We start from the raw sequence: 18,594 nt of genomic DNA on the forward strand, positions 1-18,594 counted from the left end.
CCATCTACATAGTAGTTAATGGTAAAAAAAAAAAAAAAAAAGTGACATGCATCCTGTCATTTGCTAAGGCTCCAATTCATTGTTTGTTTGTTTTTTTAAGTCACTTTCTTTTTTTGTCATGTGGTATTTACTGACTTTTATTGTGCAAAATTCATCTAAATAGTGCATATGGTTCATGAATTTGTCCAAAAGTAAAAAATGTTTGTTTTCCAGTGATATCACAGTTAGCAAATTTTTTTTGAGGGCAGGGGGCGAATAGAGTTGCGCCAAATTTTACAACTTTTTAAAAAGTTAATGAATCAGGCTAAAACATCTGGAATTGTTACGGTGTCTACATATTGCGCTTATCTTCATGTTCATGGGTCCTGTTGGGGCTTGCGTCTGAAACTCCCTCCCCGTAAAACGGTATTCGGGCGTATGTGCAGACGGAGCCATAGACTATAATGGTGCCAGCAGAGTGAACGTACGCTCTGACGTGCATCATTTTCAGGAGTGTACTCCTACTGGAGGCGGACACTCAGGCTTAGTCTACTACTTCTGGGTGTCCGCCTCCAGTAGGGTATACGCCCGAAAATGATGCACAACAGAGTGAATGTTTGCTCTGCTGGCACCATTATAGTCAATGGTCCCTTCACCACATACAACCAAAACCCGCTTTGTGTGTGTGTGTGGGGGGGCATATGTAAGCCTCGACAGTACTCATGAGCAAGAAGATAAGTGCATTGTGAGATTGTGAGAGCACCATAGGCTCCTTCCACAAATCTGAAAAAAAAATTAAAACAAGTGATTAAATTTAAAAAAAGGCATAAATAGAATAATGAATTGGGAGCAAACAAATAAAAGGCACAAAGCGAAAAACATTCACAAAGGCAACGATGAATCTGGGCCAAAATGTTTCAGCAAGCCGTTCTCCAGAAAGTGTTTCAACAGAACCTTAGTCTTGACCCAGAACACTTCACACTATAGATTTTTTTCTACTATCAGACTTTGTTAATGACTGCCCGGCTCATTTGTTAAAGACTCAGTCCCTGGATATATTTTTACGCTGAATAAAAGCCCATCTGTTCACCGCAGGGTGAAATGCCATTAGGTGCGATTTAGAAGCTCTGTGCACTTTTAGCACAATTACTCAGCACAGAGTTCAATATTTAAAAGTCCGGTCTGTGGACACTCAGGGCTTTAAAGATAATGTATCACAATTTGTTTTAAATGAATGATTATTAAATTATATAAGCAAATATCTTTAAAATGGTATCAAATTAACTGTAGAAAAAAAAAATATTTTTTATTAATTTATTTGGCATTTATTGGGAGCTGCAATTTTTAGACACGGGCATAGGAAACTGTGACCAGACACCGACCACATTGCCCATGTTACCTGCATACACAGATCACTTCACCACCGCTGCTTTCCTGGTGCAGGACTGGCTGTCACCACTGCAGTGCCCAGAGCTGAGCAGTTAAGTCATCGGAATGCTCTGCTCTGAACACTTACTCGGCTCTGCTATGCCAGTGTAACTGCTACATCTGCAAAGCACAATATGACTGCCATTGGCTAATGCGCTCTGCACATTCAAATGAATGTACAGAGCGCTGTAGCCAGTGACAAAGTCATCTCGTCTGCTGTAATTTGCTGAGGTAGCATTTACACTGGCATAGTAGAACTGAGCATGTGTGCAGAGTGCAGCCGTCCTGATGATTTAACTGTTGTGATGCGCCCCCTGGGCCGTGGGGTACTCGGCAGCCGGGCCTCTGGTTGCTGGGGGATATCACGGTAGCTGGCCCGGTCCGTGACCCAGGGCGGTCAGTAAAAGGGGGGACAGTTTATAAAGGATTTGGGAAAGTGTTTGTGATTCCACCTGTGGATTGCGGCTAAAGGGTGCCGCCGTTGCGGAGCAGTCCTCTGGAGCTGGTGTTACGGCATCAGGGATGGTGTGGCTCTCCACAGGTAGAGCTAGCTCCAGGGCAGTATAGGGGTGAATGGTGGATGCTGGGGAGAGACGGCAGGACGGTCCCGGAGGAAAGACGGACACTCACACGAGGGTAAGCTTCAGTACCTTTACTGGTGATGATGCAGGCACGGTCCAGGGTACTCCGGACGAAGGGCGCACGTTTGGACTCTCCCCAGTGAGCGGCTATAGGGCCTCCTGATCCGTGGCTTTACTCGCTAAGCTTCTGGCCTGCCTGGAATTAGGCCTAGCTTGGTTACTGTCTCTCTCTCCCTTGCACCTGCTGACCTGGTGGTAGGGCTTTCTCCTGGAGATCACTCTCCCTGGACGCTGGGCCTCCGTGACTCCTAGCCATGGTACTGTAGTCAGCATTTGGTAAACCTGGGACCTGTAGTCCTCCAGGGGTTCCGGTGGTCCCTACTGGGTATAAAGGGTCCCCGTAGGCGCGGACCCGGTGTCCGGTATATATCTCGGGGTGAGCCTGGTATGCTCCTCTGCCCCCTCTCTACTTCTTCCTTCTCCTCTCTCCTTTCCTCTTTGCCATCGGCCACACTCAGGGCCCTCACAAGTGCTGTAGGTCTTGGCTCGCCTAAGCACAGCAGCCAGTGTGCTGCCTCTTCGCTGCTTTCTGAGCATCAGCACGCTCTCTCAGACTCTCTCTCTCAGTCTGACTGAACACTAAACTGAAACTCCAACTGAGCTGCCTGGCTCCACCCTCCCTTTATATATCCCTAACGGGCTCCCTCTGCTGGTCTGAGGTGGTAGGGTGGAGGGGTGTGAATGTGTGAGGGCCTCTTGTGGAGAAGTCCATCCATGCACCCTTCTGGGTTCTGTGGCACCAATGCGCAGCAGGGCGCCACATCCCCCCCTAGTAAAACTCAGTACTCCTGGACTGAAGCGTTTTTTCCAAAACAGGTTAAACAATAACATTTCTTCCCTTTATGGGAGGCACTTTTCTTGAAAGTTACAGGTAACATTATAATACAATAATATAAAGTATATTCAGAGTTTCTCAAATCAGTTCCAGAGAGATCCCAACAGGGTATCCCTCTCACTGGTTAAAGTGCAAAGGTAGCTTGAGTCACCTGTCCGTAAACCCTCCACGTAGGCCCTGGGCGTGGCTGCAGGGCACAGGCGATCCGGGGTCGGACCACGACTTCTGCCACGCCAAACAGGTTTTTGTTCTGAGGTCGCTTAAAAGGCACTCCACGGAGTGCAACTATGTACATGACAGTTTTTGGGCTGCTCTCAGTCCTCAGCCACTGAGTCCTTTATGTATACCCTTATGGGTGACTAAATGCAATTAGAAGTGTCTGTGTCACATAAATTGTCCATTAGCAAGGCAAGATAAATAAATACATGAAATTATTGCAAGAACATACCCTACGGGGTAACTATTTATACTGTCAGTGTTTCCCTATTCACTCTCTATACCTGACAGGGGTCTGGCCTTTTGTGCTACGCGATGACCTACGTAGTACTGGGATGCGTGTAGTGTGGATGCTTGCGCTATTTTCCGCTCTATGTGTTGGTGGACTGCAAGACTGCCTTAACCTCTCTACGGGACTGGCAAGTACACTGGTCACTGGGCCTACTGGCTCTGCTTCTACCGGTGATCCTTCTTCCAGGGATTCTTCCTGAGCAGGATCTTCTGGGGCACTTACAGGTCCTACTTGCAGTGGAGAGTCTTCTGGCTGTTGGTAGAAGTGTAGCACAGGTATTATTACTGCTCCATCCAGTTGAGGCCAATCTGCCGGGAAATCTCCTAAGACAGTATGGAGTACTTCTTCTTTAGGCTCCTCCGGTACGGTGAGAGGCATTTCCTCCTGGGGCTTCAGCGGACTTGGGCACAGCTTCAGATGGTCTCTTGATACTGTTGCAGTTGTTCTTCCTCCGTCTTTGCTAATTAGACAGGTTTTCCTATTGTTGAATCCGGAATTCAGCACAGTGTAAGGTTCCCTTTCCCACTGGTCGTCAAGCTTGTGGCTTCTTCTCTTTCGTTTCAGCACAACTTCTCCAGGTGTCAAGGGTTCTGCGGGTGCACTCTTGTTATACTGTGCTTCCTGCTTATCTCTCACCCTACTTAGACTGTCTTCGACACAGGCCTGTACTCTCTTGTACTGCTCCTGTCGCGTCACATCCCAGTCGTCAGTGGACATATCTGCTTCTGGCTCTACCACTCCAAGCTCCAGGTCCATGGGCAACTTTCCGGGTCTTGCTCTCATGAGGTATGCTGCAGTACAATTGGTGGAACTCACAGGTATGTGATTGTAGAGATCTACCAGGTCAGGTAGTTTGTCCGGCCACTGGTTTCTTTCTTCTAGAGGTAAGGTCTTCAGCAGGTCTATGACGATATTGTTCATCTTTTCACATAGACCATTAGTTTGAGGGTGGTACAGCGTAGTCCGAATCTTCTTACACCCGTACAGATGACAAAACTCTTTGAACAGCTCGGCTTCAAAGGCAGGGCCTTGATCCGTCAGCACCTTATGCGGTCCGGGTATCCATGGGGCCTGCAGAAGTAGGCTTGAAACGTCCTTGTTGCAGTTTCTGCCGTCAGATCCTTGACGGGGGCTACCACCAGGAACCGGGAGTAGTGATCCACCATGGTCATGGCATACGAGTAGCCTGACCTGCTGGGTGACAGCTTGACGTGGTCCAGGGCGACGATCTCCAGGGGCTGGGTTGTCTTGATGGACTTCAGGGGTGCCTTCTGGCTACTGTAGTCTTTTCTTCTGAGACTGCAGGGTCCACAATCTTGGCACCACCTCTCTATGGAGCTCCGCATTCCAACCCAATAAAACCGACTCTTCAGGAGAGTTTCCAGCTTTTTCCAGCCAAAGTGCCCTGCTAGATCGTGGTAGGCCTCCAACACCATCTGGATGTCCGTCCTGGGCACTACGATCTGCCATACCATCTCGTGAGTCCTGGGGTTAACGTACCTTCAGCACAGCTTCTCTCTATAGATGAACAGCCGGCTTCTCTCATTCCACAGTTGCTTGGTTTGTGGAGAAGCGTCCTTCTCCAGGGAGGAACCTTCCTGGGTTATCAGTTCCTTGATACGGCTGACAACCGGGTCACTGTCCTGGGTCTCCTTCCAACTGTGGTGAGGTAAAGGGTTTAGTGTCTTACCACGATACCTCCTGGAGGTGCGCTGCTCGTGGACCATCCCATTTCTATGGAAGGTAGGCAGCTCAATCTCCTCCCGGTCATCCACTTCTTCTTCAGTGTCCAACTGGTGAGGCATTCTGGATAGGGCATCGGCGTTGGCATTCTTGTGGCCTGCCCGGTATTTGATGGTGAACTGATAGTTTGACAGACGGGCCATCCAACGCTGCTCCATGGCTCCTAACTTGGCTGTCTCTAGATGTGTCAAGGGGTTGTTGTCAGTATAGGCCGTGAACTTAGTGGAGGCCAGGTAGTGCTTGAATCGTTCAGTGATGGCCCAGACCAAGGCCAAGAGCTCCAACTTGAAGGAGCTATAGTTTTCTGGATTCCTTTCGGTAGGACGGAGCTTCCTGCTGGCATAGGCAATCACCTTTTCTTTGCCATACTGCTTCTGGCTTAACACAGCTCCTAGTCCCTCATTGCTGGCATCAGTGTACAGCAGGAAAGTTTGGCAGTAGTCAGGGTAGGCCAGGATTTCTTCGTCAGTCAGGATCTCTTTCATCACTGCAAAGGACTCAGCCTGCTCTTTACCCCACTGGAAGGGGGGGTTCTTGCCTCTTTTGGACTGTCCTACCAGGAGATCTTGCTAAGGCGCTCCCTTCTTGGTGTAGTCCTTTACTAACCTCCGGTAATACCTGACCAGTCCCAGAAACTGACGTACCTCCTTGAGATTCTTCGGTTCCGGCCATTTCTGGATGGCAGTGACCTTCTCCGGGTCTGGTGCTACTCCTTCTGGACTGACGATGTGCCCCAGGTACTGAACCTTCTGTCTGAGCAGGTGGCACTTGGAAGGCTTCAATTTCATCCCAAACCGGGACAATGCTTCAAATACCTCCGCCAGGTGCTGCAAATGGTCCTCATACGTCTTGGAGTACACTATCACGTCATCCAGGTATAGCAGCATGGTCTCGAAGTTACGGTGTCCCAAACAGCACTCCATCAATCTCTGGAACGTTCCAGGGGCGTTGCAGAGTCCGAACGGCATACTGTTGAACTCGCAGAGTCCCATCGGGGTAGTGAAGGCCGTTTTCTCCCGGTCCTCTTCCGCAACTGCTACTTGCCAGTACCCACTAGTGAGGTCAAGGGTAGAGAAGTAATTTGCAGACTTTAGTGCAGCCAGGGATTCCTCTATACGGGGCAAAGGATATGCATCTTTATGTGTTATGTGATTTACCTGTCTGTAATCTACACACATCCTCATGCTTCCATCCTTTTTCCTGACCAGGACCAGGGGGAGCTGCCCAGAGGCTACAGCTATCTCTTATTACCCCTGCTTTCTTCATGTCGTGCAACATTTCCTTCGCTTTCTGGTAGTGTGCTGGTGGGATTGGCCTGAAACGTACTTTGATGGGTGGATGGTCACCTGTGGGTATATGGTGTTGTACCCCTTTAATCCTCCCAAAATCAAGTGGGTGTTTGCTGAATACCTGTTCGTATTTCTGGACCACCCTGTATACCCCTTGTCTTTGATGGACAGGAGTGGCGTCAGTCCCAACATGGAGCTGTTGACACCAATCCTCCACCTGGGTTTCTGAGTCATTGTCCTCCACTGTATCTGGTGGGGTCAAGGATTCCACTGTGTGTATGGCCTCATCATTCACAGTATACAACCTGGCAACAGTGGCGTATCTTGGTAATTTAACTTCATCCCCCCCACAATTTAGGAGACGTATGGGTACCCTCCCATTGCGTTCATCAACTACCCCTCTAGCAGTTTAGAGTGTAGGTCTGTGCTCCGAGCTAATGGGCTCCACTACCGCCTGGTAGTTCTGTCCTTTGAGACCTATTGCTGCCCTACACCAAATCAGCATTTCACTCATCGGGGGAATCACAATGGGTATCGGGTCTGTCACCCATACATTACCAATTTTACCACCTGTTAGCTTTACCTGTTGCTGGTACAGGAGGGCTCATATCTCTCTCTGGAGCACCTTCCTCTGCCCTGGTTTGGCGGTGTCAGCAATCTGTTGGAGCAAAAACAACACTTCTCCCAAACAGTTACCGACAATATTTGTACCTAGTATCATGTACAAGTCTGTATCACCAGGGTTAGACTCCACTACAATCAGTCCTTGGTCCTTTAGTTCTGCTCTCCCCACTGTCACATCCTTAACCCCTACTAGGTTAAGAGGAAGGCAGTTAGAGGCATACACGGAGAGGTTCGGGGCTGGCGGCTGGAGTTCATCTACGGACCAGTACCTTTTGTAGAGGACATCAGGTATGATTGTTACCTGCGATCCAGTTTCCAGCAGGGCAGGTGTCGCGATGCCATCCAGCACAATGGACAGGAAAGGTCTTCCTCCCACGAACCGATGGTACGAGCTTGGTGGGCCTGCTTGATTTACTCCTAGGTGTCGGCCCTCGGCCCCTGGGTTTGCTCTTTTAAAGGACAGTGCCGCGATGTGGGGGCTGCCTTCTGGCAGCGGTAGCAGATGAACTCTCCTGGAGGGTGACGTTGGTCGTTGGACCACCCACGGGGTGGCGTTGTCCTCCACCGGGGTGGTGTTGTCCTCCTATGGGATGGTGTTGTCCTCCTTCTTCTTCTCATTCAGGGGACATCCTCAGGGCTGTCGGCGAGTAGTATCCTTCCTTCCGGCTCGGGCTCCACCTGTAGCTGCAGGGTGCTCAGGACAGTGGCCAGGGTTTTACTTAACTGGTGCACTTCAGAGCGTAGGCTGCCCAGCTTGCTAGGAGGCACTGTTTGCATCTTTGTTTCCGCCGTTAATGAAGGAGCAGCGGGTGCTGCGGGCACTGGGGTGGCCTCACCCTGGTAACGCTGGATAGCAGTATCTGTTGTTTCCAGGGGCTGCAGCCCCTTTATAGCCATGTCCTTAAGGGTGTCAAAGGTAGCATCTGGATGGTCTAAGGCCCACCACCGTACAGTTCTGCTCTCCTCCTGGGACCTCAACCCCCGGATGAACTGTTCTGTCAGCATTTTATTTTCACTTTGTATGCTGGCTGCACTAACCTGTTTCAGGGCCCGCAGGGCTTCCTGTAAGCGCCAGGCGTAGTCCCGGACACTGTCCTCAGGTTTCTGGACACAGTGGTAGAACCTCATCCGGAGATCTGTCTCAGTGCGGTTTTCAAACACAGTTTGCAGTCTCTTAGAGATGATGGATACTGATTCCTGGTCTGCGGCTGGCCAGGTTTCAACTTCCCGCTCTGCGGCACCAGTCAATTGTTCAACGTCAGGGGTGGAGCATGTCCTGGGCTTCGCGCGCTTCCAGCTATTATTCCTCTCCGATTCCTGCGGTTACGCCCCTCTTCTTCCCACGCGGCGACAGGAAGATGGCGGACAATGGTGGGAAATCTCGAGAATGGCGGGAAAACTTCACCACAGTGAGTATTACAGTCTCTTAAGGCGCACAGTACCCAGTGGCAACGGGCACGGAATCCTTTTCGTGATGCCAAGGCTGACGCTCCCCCTGGGCCATGGGGTACTCGGCAGCCAGGTCTCTGGGTGCTGGGTGATATCACGGTAGCTGGCCCGTCCGTGACCCAGGGCGGTCAGTAAAAGGGGGGACAGTTTATAAGGGATTTGGGAAAGTGTTCGTGACGCCACCTGTGGATTGCGGCTAAAGGGTGCCGCCGCTGCGGAGCAGTCCTCTGGAGCTGGTGTTACGGCATCAGGGATGGTGTGGCTCTCCACAGGTAGAGCTAGCTCCAGGGCAGTATAGGGGTGAATGGTGGATGCTTGGGAGAGACGGCAGGACAGTCCCGGAGGAAAGACGGACACTCACACGGGGGTAAGCTTCAGTACCTTTACTGGTGATGATGCAGGCATGATCCAGGGTACTCCGGACGAAGGGCGCACTTTTGGACTCTCTCCAGTGAGCGGGTATAGGGCCTCCTGATCCGTGGTTTTACTCGCTAAGCTTCTGGCCTGCCTGTAACTAGGCCTAGCTTGGTTACTGTGTCTCTCTCCCTTGCACCTGCTGACCTGGTGGTAGGGCTTTCTCCTGGAGATCACTCTCCCTGGACCCTGGGCCTCCGTGACTCCTAGCCCTGGTACTGTAGTCAGCGTTTGGTAAATCTGAGACCTGTAGTCCTCCAGGGGTTCCGGTGGTCCCTACTGGGTATAAAGGGTCCCCATAGGCGTGGACCCAGTGTCCGGTATATATCTCGGGGTGAGCCTGGTATGCTCCTCTGCCCCCTCGCTACTTCTTCCTTCTCCTCTCTCCTTTCCTCTTTGCCTTCGGCCACACTCAGGGCCCTCACACGTGCTGTAGGCCTTGGCTCGCCTAAGCACAGCAGCCAGCGTGCTGCCTCTTCGCTGCTTTCTGAGCATTGGCACGCTCTCTCAGACTCTCTCTCTGTCTGACTGAACACTAAACTGAAACTCCAACTGAGCTGCCTGGCTCCACCCTCCCTTTATATATCCCTAACGGGCTCCCTCTGCTGGTCTGAGGTGGTAGGGTGGAGGTGTGTGAATGTGTGAGGGCCTCTTGTGGAGAAGTCCATCCATGCACCCTTCTGGGTTCTGTGGCACCAATGCGCACCAGGGCGCCACAGTTGCACTCTACAAAAGTAGTAAAAAAATAAAGTAGAGAATAAACCATGTTTATATTTTTTCCCAATTTCTTGACCAGGAAATATTCAATTTTTGAGCTTTTTTGGTTTTCCTCCCCTTCCTGTTTTCTCCCCCTTTTTGTTTTTTTCCCCTCCCTTTGTTGATTTTTAATTTCCCAATTAAACCTTTCATGACTGGGAAATTTTCCATTTTTGAGCTTTTTTGCTTTTTCTGTCCCTTCTTCTAAGAGTCACAACTAACTATTTTTATGGGGTTTTGTATCTACATCATCCATTATTTGATAAAATTGACCTGGCAGCATTATTCTTTAGGTTGACATGAGTAAAGTACAGCAATACCAAATTTCTCAGTTGTTTTTTTTTTTTAAAAAAATTTCATAGTAGTTAAGAAAAATTTTGAACTTTGTAAAAATAAAAGAAAAATTTGGTTTCATTTTTGGATCGAAATGTTCCGGCTAAAAACGATACACTGGGTTATGCTCAGAGCAAGACCTAAAGGGGTTGTAAATTATCCTGGGATTTGAAAAGAGACAAATCCCGTGAGATGTCCCTTTAGGCCCTGCACTAGACATAGCGCTCAGACCCCATTGATCATGATGTAAAAGAGAGGTAAAGCAGTAGCTATTCTGTCAGTCCCATAGAAGTTTGGAGGTTTGGTCACATATGCACAGTACATCTCAATTCACACAGGAAACTTTGTCCCCCCCCCCTTTATAAGGATCAGTGCAAGTACCAAAAAATGGATCTCTGGCAATCCTACATTAATCACGATTTTATGTATAGGTGGTAAAAGTATGTAGTGGAAACACGTCTATACAGGGTTATTACAGCCTACACTAGCTAACACTTATCTACTGAAAAAGTGATAGCTGTTAGGTCAAGGTAAGACCCAAACATGGACACCACCGATTGCCTGAATTGGGGTCTTCCATCCCCTGTTCTCTGGTGGTCCTCCCCAGGTTGGAAGACAGGTCTATGGGAGGATAAGTGGCATGCATGCACAACCAGCCACTCCATCCAACTTCTTGGGTTCAAGAGGAAAAGGTGGGACACAAGCCTTCTACTCTGGTCCCAGTTCTCTCTTATTCAGTGGATTGGTGATAACATGTTTACGATGGAAAAGTTTTTCTTAAGTATTGTTTTAAGTCATGTCATTTATACTCAGAGCTGAACAACAAAGAAAAGAAAAACCTTCCGAGAACACATTTTTTTTCCCATCACTCGTTGAGTTTGACCTAAAAGGCCATTGCACTGTTTTCGGTTACAGGCGTACGTTTCCACCCCCCCGCTCATTAGGCTACTTTTATGCTTCATTCTGTTTCAATAGGCGTTATAAGCCTAATTAATACAGCCAGGAACAAGTGTAGAGATCAACGTCTTACTGGGAGTCTTATAAATATAATTGCTCATTTGCTGCCTCTCGATAAAGTAACTGCACAGTGCAAACCACAAGGGGCACCGCACTCCACTAACTCTGTCATTGTTTGTGATGTTCTGTATTGTCTCTAATTCCTTAGATGTTTCTTTTTCCAATTTCACATTTAAATATTTCTGCCTTATGATGACCTTTTCTTTCCCTTGAATTGAAGAACTTGCAAGGACATATTTCTTGTACAGTAGTCATAACTTTTTTGAAAACTAACCCAAAAGACAAGAAAAGTGTATAGTAAATTAGCAGTCAAAATAATTTAAGAGTTCGTCATGGATTATAAAAAATGTGGCTAAAAGTAGGAAATGACGACAAAAAAACAACAATCACTTGTTCAATCATCCACTTAAGGCCTGATGCTCTGATGGTTTTCATTGATGTCTTGTACATCCACGTGACCACCGCTACTAATGGAGTGTGTGTTGTATTTAATGGAATATTATAGTTTCTATGATAGGACACATCCCTAAGGATGAGATAATTATGGGGAATCGTAACACCACGACATTCCATGTTGTATCACAACATACTAAATCCATGTTTATCTTGTTTGGATAGTTTTTACATAATTTTTTAAAATGCTATTTTTCAATGCCAAATAATACCAATATGTCCACCTTTTCTTGAAATTGGTTAAAGAGGTTGTCCACTACTTTATCATTGATGACCTATCCTTAAGAAAGATCATCAATGTCTGATCGGCCAGGGTCCGACATCCGGCACCCCCGCTGATCAGCTGCTCTCTCTGTCAAGAGCGGTGGCCGCTGGCCATTAGTGCTCCCTTGCGGAGCTGGCCATCTTCTGGTAGTGGCCGAGGCTTGGTACTGCAAATCCTCCTCCTATTGAAATCAATAGTAGGAGGATGTGTAGTACCCTGCGGCGGCCACTATCAGAAGACCGCCAGCTCCGCAAGTGAGTATTTCAGTCCGTGTGCCACCAACAACACCAAGAACAGCTGATCGGCAGGGGTATAGGGTGTCAGACCCCGGCCGATCAGACATTCTGGACAGCCTCTTTAAGTATTCCAATTTCTTAAAAAAAATAAATACAATTTTACAGCATACTAGTAAATCCCTTGAAAGGCAGCAATTCACATCACTGTGACAACACGTATAGACAAATATAGCATAAACATCTCCAGACAAAGTATCACAAAATCATGATTTTTTTTTTAAAACTGTAAATCTTGTTCACAATTGAGCCAAAAGCAGAGGTAACAAAAGACACATCTGTAGTACTATACAATATTGGAATTACGTACTAAAATAATTTTGCTATACGATATGTAGAATAATACCGCCATACAATAACTGTTACATTCCAACCAGGACATCCTCTAGCGACATTTTCCTTTGTCACAAAGCATCGCCATATACAGAGGCGTTGGTGGTAGAGGAGATGATACGACCAATATCACTGGGAGGCACAGGTGCTGTCCAGCCAAGCATACTTTCACTGCTAGGACTGTCATGCAGAATGAGTATGTGTGCTGTGCAACAGCTCAGCATGTATAATCAGCTCCCTGCTGTGGACTATAGGGCAGTACCACACCCTAATTAAATCTCCAAGAAAACTGCTGAGAGTTGCCAGTTAATGTGCTCAGATTTTATCCTTGTGCTCTGGTGCTTTTTCCTGGTTATGTTTATCCTGATCTTGACCCAATGTGTTATCCCAACACCATCAATCTCTGTAAACCCAACTCACTTTCACCCCAGCCCATCTGACTTAAGCCCCCTTCTCACATAGCGAGATCGCTAGCGAGATCGCTGCTGTGTCACGGTTTTGGTGACGCAACAGCGACCTCACCAGCGATGTCGCTATGTGTGACACTTTGCAGCGATCAGGCCCCTGCTGTGAGGTCGCTGATCGCTGCAAAGTGTCCTGGACCATTTTTTGGTCGTTGCTCTCCCGCTGGTCAGCACACATCGCTGTGTGTGACCAGCGGGAGCAGCAATCAGGCTGGTAACCATGATAAACATCGGGTTACTAGGGGCACACGAGTACCTAGTAACCCGTTGTTTATCATGGTTACGAGCCTGCTAAAGTGAGCGGTAACCTCCCGCTCACTGTAGCAGAGTGGTAACCATGATAAACAACGGGTTACTAGGAGCGCGTGTGCCCCTAGTAACCTGATGTTTACCATAGTTACCAGCCTGCTCCTGCTTCAGCAGGCTCGTAACCAGGAGCAGGACATCATGGAAAGATTCTTTCCACGATGTCGCTGCTCCCCTGATCGTTGGTGAGCCTGCCTGTTTGACAGCTCACCAGCGACCACATAGCGATGCAGCAACGATCCCTGACAGGTCGTATCGTTGTCGGGATCGTTGCAGCGTCGCTAAGTGTGACGGGGCCTTTAGCTTTTTCTGACCTCCTGGTACCTGACGCCTGCTATTCCTTGACTATGGTTTTGTTCTCTGTTTATGTACCTGGTTTTGTCTCTCCTATTATTGACTCAGGCTCACTCCTCCAGCCAGGAGCTACCCTGAGGATAAAACCCAGGGGGCCCATTGTAAGTCTAAATCCTTGTATAGGCGTTAGAGGGTGAAGGTTGCGGTTTTGGGACATGCTAGATGAAGTAGCTATTGTCAAGTCTGTCTGAGGCAGGCTTTTTAAGCTGACAGCCTTTGACAGACTTTACCGCAACCAAATACCACTAACATAACAGACCTACTTAAAGGGATTAGCAAAACTGATATTAAATCTAATTGTCTCTCTAAGGTCCAATCCTCTAAGGGTTCTTTTAGGAAATGGGGGTCTTGTAGAGATGCCAAATTTGCCACCTCATAAAACTGTCGCAGACTGGATTGTTAGATTGGCAGTGCCATCCAACACCTTGTAGCAATGGTATTCACGGTTCTCCAATGTAGCAGGGTCTCAGTGATGAAGATTTTTTTTAAATACGTAATGGAAAGGTAAAGCTAGACCGCACATTCAACTACTATCCATTGGTCTAATATGGCTAAGCAAAATTTTTCGAATCTGTACATAAGGTTCATAGTTAAATTTTGATCAAACTGTGTAAGCCTAATGCCACATCACAGCCATCGATGTAGTGGATTCTTCCTCTGCTAGGTTTAACACAGCATAACTACACCCCAAAACTGTACCAGTGGGGCAAATTACCCATTAAAGAGGTCATCAAGACATAACAGTGGGCTTATACACTTTGATCAAAATGTTAACTAAGAACCTAATGTTCAGATTTGAAATATTTTACTTAGCCTCAGTAGATCAATGTATCATATTTGGATGTGTGCTCCAGGTCTCCTTTTTCATAAAGTTTTTTCCAATACAATCCTGTTTTAAAGGAATATGCCCTCAAGATAAATGCCTTTAACTAAAAGCATTTTGTTTCTACAATTAAAATCTACAAAAAAATTATATTTTTATGTAACAAATATTAATAAAATTATGTAAAAAAAATCTATAAGTAAACTACATTTACTTATAGATTTTTTTTTTACATATTTTGGAAAAATGAAAATTGGAGTTGGTTGGGGGTGGATTTGGTGTCCACAAGTACTACTAGTAATACTACTACAAATAATGGTCATACTAATAATGTTTGATGTACCCATTTTTTTAAAGGATCCTGAAGAAGAAGATCTTGACATGAATGGGACCATTAATGCCGTTTCTAGTGGAGAAAACAGTAGAAGCGAAAAAACTGACACCAGTAAAAATAAGAAAAGCCAAGATGGCCGCTGCATCTCATCATCCATAAGAAGACTCCATTGTATTTTGGATTGCTTCCAGGTCAAGAATCCACATCACATAGATAACTACTCTAGACTTTCTTTTCCATTGAGCTTTATTATAGTTAATGTTTTTTATTGGGTGTATTATTTGTATTTTTGAAGCATTTATGCTGCAAAATATACAAAGTCAACTGGGCCAAAAAAAAACCTGTGGAGTAATATTTTTCTGTAAAATGAATGAAAGGAATTATTATTTTTTGTGAAACTGAAAATCAAATAAGTGCAGTATTTTTTATATTGGTAATGGTTGGTTAAACGTGTTTCCCATCTCAGAAATCAATGTAATTTTTCTAGGATATATCTGATCTTTGAGGGCCCGCACAGTGGCATTGCTAGTGACAGACTGTGCAGAGAACTGAGTCAATGTTTGGGTTGAGGGTCAAGACCACCACACACATTAGACTAATGTCATAGAATCACAGAATGTTTTCGTTGGAGGGGACCTCCAGGGTCATCATGTCCAACCCCCTGCTCAATGCAGGACTCACTAAACCATCTCAGACAGATGTCTGTCCAGCCTCTGTGTGAAGACTTCCATTGAAGGAGAACTCACCACCTCTCGTGGCAGCCTGTTCCACTCATCAGTCATCCTCACTGTCAAAAAGTTTTTTCTAATATCTAATCTGTATCTTCTCCCTTTCAGTTTCATTCCATTGCTTCTCATGTTTCTATGTGCAAATGAGAATAAGGATGATCCCTCTTCCCTGACATTCCTTCAGATATTTGTTGACAGCTACTAAGTCTCCTCTTTTTTTGCAAGCTAAACATTCCCAGATCCTTTAACCGTTCATTATAGGACATAGTTTGCAGTCCGCTCACCATGTCTGTTGATCCTGCCTATATCGACAGTTTCGGCTGACACTGATAATGTGTATGGTGGTCTCAGCAAACTGACCCCAGTGCGTTGTAAGGGATGCAAAATACATCACTAACACGTTTTTTTCCATTAAAAACGGCCGTCTAATGATGTGAAAAAAGCACTTTATATAGTTAGATTGTATCTGCTCGTTTAGTCATAGGGGTGCGCTTCATTTCATTCAGTCATGCTTGTTGCCGCCCACACAATTTGAATGATGTTCCCGGGATTGCGCCTACGTCACTCAAATACGCTTTGAAAAATCCTGCGCTTGTGCAATGTCGATCATGGAGACGAGCTTGCGCGTGCGCACTGAAGCATTGTGTAGTACCCAGCTTCACTGATTGTGTGGCTGGAGCCGCTTGTCACAGCGCAAGCCCAGGTAGCCGCTCGTCACGGCACATGCACGGCTCCCCCATCGACACTGCGCAAGCGCGACTCTCAGATCGACACTGCGCAAGTGCAGGATTTTTCAAAGCATATTTGAGTGACGTAGACCGTTTCCATGCTAAAAAGGACATGACACGTTCCCTTTAACTGACTCTGAAAAGTCAAAAATTGTTTCAAGCCTTGCAGAGGGATGCACACTCCTGAAATTGCTAAGATATTGAGCCGTGAATACAGAATCAGCAAAAGTTTTGTTGCAAATAGTAAACAGGGTCTCAAAAAATGTCTTGAGAAAAAAAGATGCCCATTAACTGCCAAAGATTTGAGAAGGATCTGCTGCCCAAAAAGGTGATCATCAACACATTAAGAAATTGATAGACTCTATGGATGGAAGGCTTATAACTGTTATTGTAAAGAAGGGCGTCTATATTGGTCACTGATTTTTTTTTAAATTTCAGAAATGTATTTTTGCACATTTTCAGTACATTTTACCATTGCCTAATAATTGTGCACATAGTGTAGTGCTAAACCAGAACTGTGGTCCCATCATTTTCAGGATCAATACAGTTCCAGCAGCTAGACAACCACCAATCATAAACTGATGTCATATCCTAGTAACATGCCATCACTTTCTGAAATGAAAAGTCACCTTTATTGTCACTTGATACTTATCTTTATAGGCCAAGCATATTGTCTCAAACATATGGAAACTGCTCAGCAACATCAGTCCCAACAGTAACATTTTGACTAGAGATAAACAGATCTTTGAAATTCAAATTCCCTGACTTTGCCAAATTTTCCTCAGAAATTCAATTTATGGTGAATAAATTTGTGTAAATCCCAATGTTGAAAAGCTTCCAGTTTCTTCAAAAATACACTTGAGAGAGAGGATAAAAAGAAAGAGAGAGAACCACGCCGACTATAAGAGCTTACACTCTACAGTAGAGAGAACCCTGTTGACCATAAGAGCTTATATTCTACAGGAGAGAAAGAACCCTGTTGACCATAAAAGCTTATATTCTACTTTAGAAAGAGAGAGAACCCCATTGACCATAAGAACTTCCTCTGTACACGAGAGAGAGAACCCCGCTGACCATAAAAGCTTACACTCTACCCAGGATAGAGAGATCCCTGTCGATCATAAGAACTTACTCTGTACAGGAGCGAGAGAGAACCCCGCTGATCATAAGAGCTTACACTCTCCACAAGATAGAGAGAACCCTGTTGACCATAAGAACTTATTCTGTACAGGACAGAGAGAGAGCAAGAACCCCACTGACTGTAAGAGCTTACACTCTACACAGGATAGACAGAACCCTGTTGACCATAAGAACTTACTCTGTACAGGAGAGAGAGAACCCCACTGACCATAAAAGCTTACACTCTACACAGGATAGACAGAACCCTGTTGACCATAAGAACTTACTCTGTACAGGAGAGAGAGAGAACCCCGCTGACCATAAGAGCTTACACTCTCCACAGGATAGAGAGAACCCTGTAGACCATAAGAACTGACTCTGTACAGGACAGAGAGAGAGCGAGAACCCCACTGACTATAAGAGCTTACACTCTCCACAGGATAGAGAGAACCCTGTTGACCTTAACAACTTACTCTGTAGAGGACAGAGCGATAGAGAGAATCCTGTTGACCATAAGAGCCTACACACTACAGAAGAGAGACTTGCCCTTTGACTCTGGAGATGGAACTTGATTTGACATACAAATTGTGCTCCACTGGGAACCGCTGATCTTTGATGGCCCCGATTCTGACCATCACTGTACAACTAAATTATATAATGATAAATAAGATTACAAGATAGACAAGTTAAATTATAGGATGTCACAGTTTCAATCCATTATGGGGAAGCCTATATGACAGCTCAAAAAGACATTAGCTCACTTCAGCGGTATGGAAAATGATTTTGTGCAAATTTTTTATCATTTTGGTAAATTGCAAATCGAATCTTGAAATATTCAAATTCGTGAGAAACCTCAAATTTCAGCAAGTTTGGTTAAAATTACATCTTCTGTGCATCCGCTTATCTGTAGTTTTGATCTAAATGTATTAAAATAGTGTACACAGAATTTTGATCAAGGAATGTAGCTGTGAAGTGATTATTACTTTGTTTTTCTTTTTTAAGGTACCATTACATGTTGTACAGAAGTCCTCACTGACTTCTCACTGAATCTTCAGATCTGTAGCTAGGGTTTTCTTCGCCCAGGACACAGATACAGTGTGACTCTATATACATATGAATCATGTAATATAATATATATATATATTATGTAATAAATATATATATAGTACAGACCAAAAGTTTGGACACACCTTCTCATTTAAAGATTTTTCTGTATTTTCATGACTTTGAAAATTGTACATTCACACTGAAGGCATCAAAACTATGAATTAACACATGTGGAATTATATACTTAACAAAAAAGTGTGAAACAACTGAAAATATGTCTTATATTCTAGGTTCTTCAAAGTAACCACCTTTTGCTTTGATGACTGCTTTG

General features: G+C 45.7%; 1 protein-coding gene across 2 annotated transcripts in view; it reads left to right on the plus strand.

The window, feature by feature from the left end:
• The window catches only part of LOC141273413 (gamma-aminobutyric acid receptor subunit pi-like), a 150,343-nt gene extending 131,985 nt beyond the window's left edge, over positions 1-18,358 (plus strand). For both annotated transcript variants that reach the window (XM_073685202.1, XM_073685203.1), the window contains one exon: positions 14,665-18,358. In XM_073685202.1, the coding sequence (XP_073541303.1) occupies positions 14,665-14,934 (270 nt within the window). In that variant the 3' untranslated portion in view covers positions 14,935-18,358. The remainder of the gene's footprint in view (positions 1-14,664) is intronic.
• Positions 18,359-18,594: the final 236 nt, after the last annotated feature.

This window comes from Phyllobates terribilis, unplaced genomic scaffold (genome assembly GCF_046119375.1).
Source record: "Phyllobates terribilis strain yellow unplaced genomic scaffold, ASM4611937v1 Scaffold_5__5_contigs__length_657084704, whole genome shotgun sequence".
Classification (NCBI taxonomy): Eukaryota; Metazoa; Chordata; class Amphibia; order Anura; family Dendrobatidae; genus Phyllobates; species Phyllobates terribilis.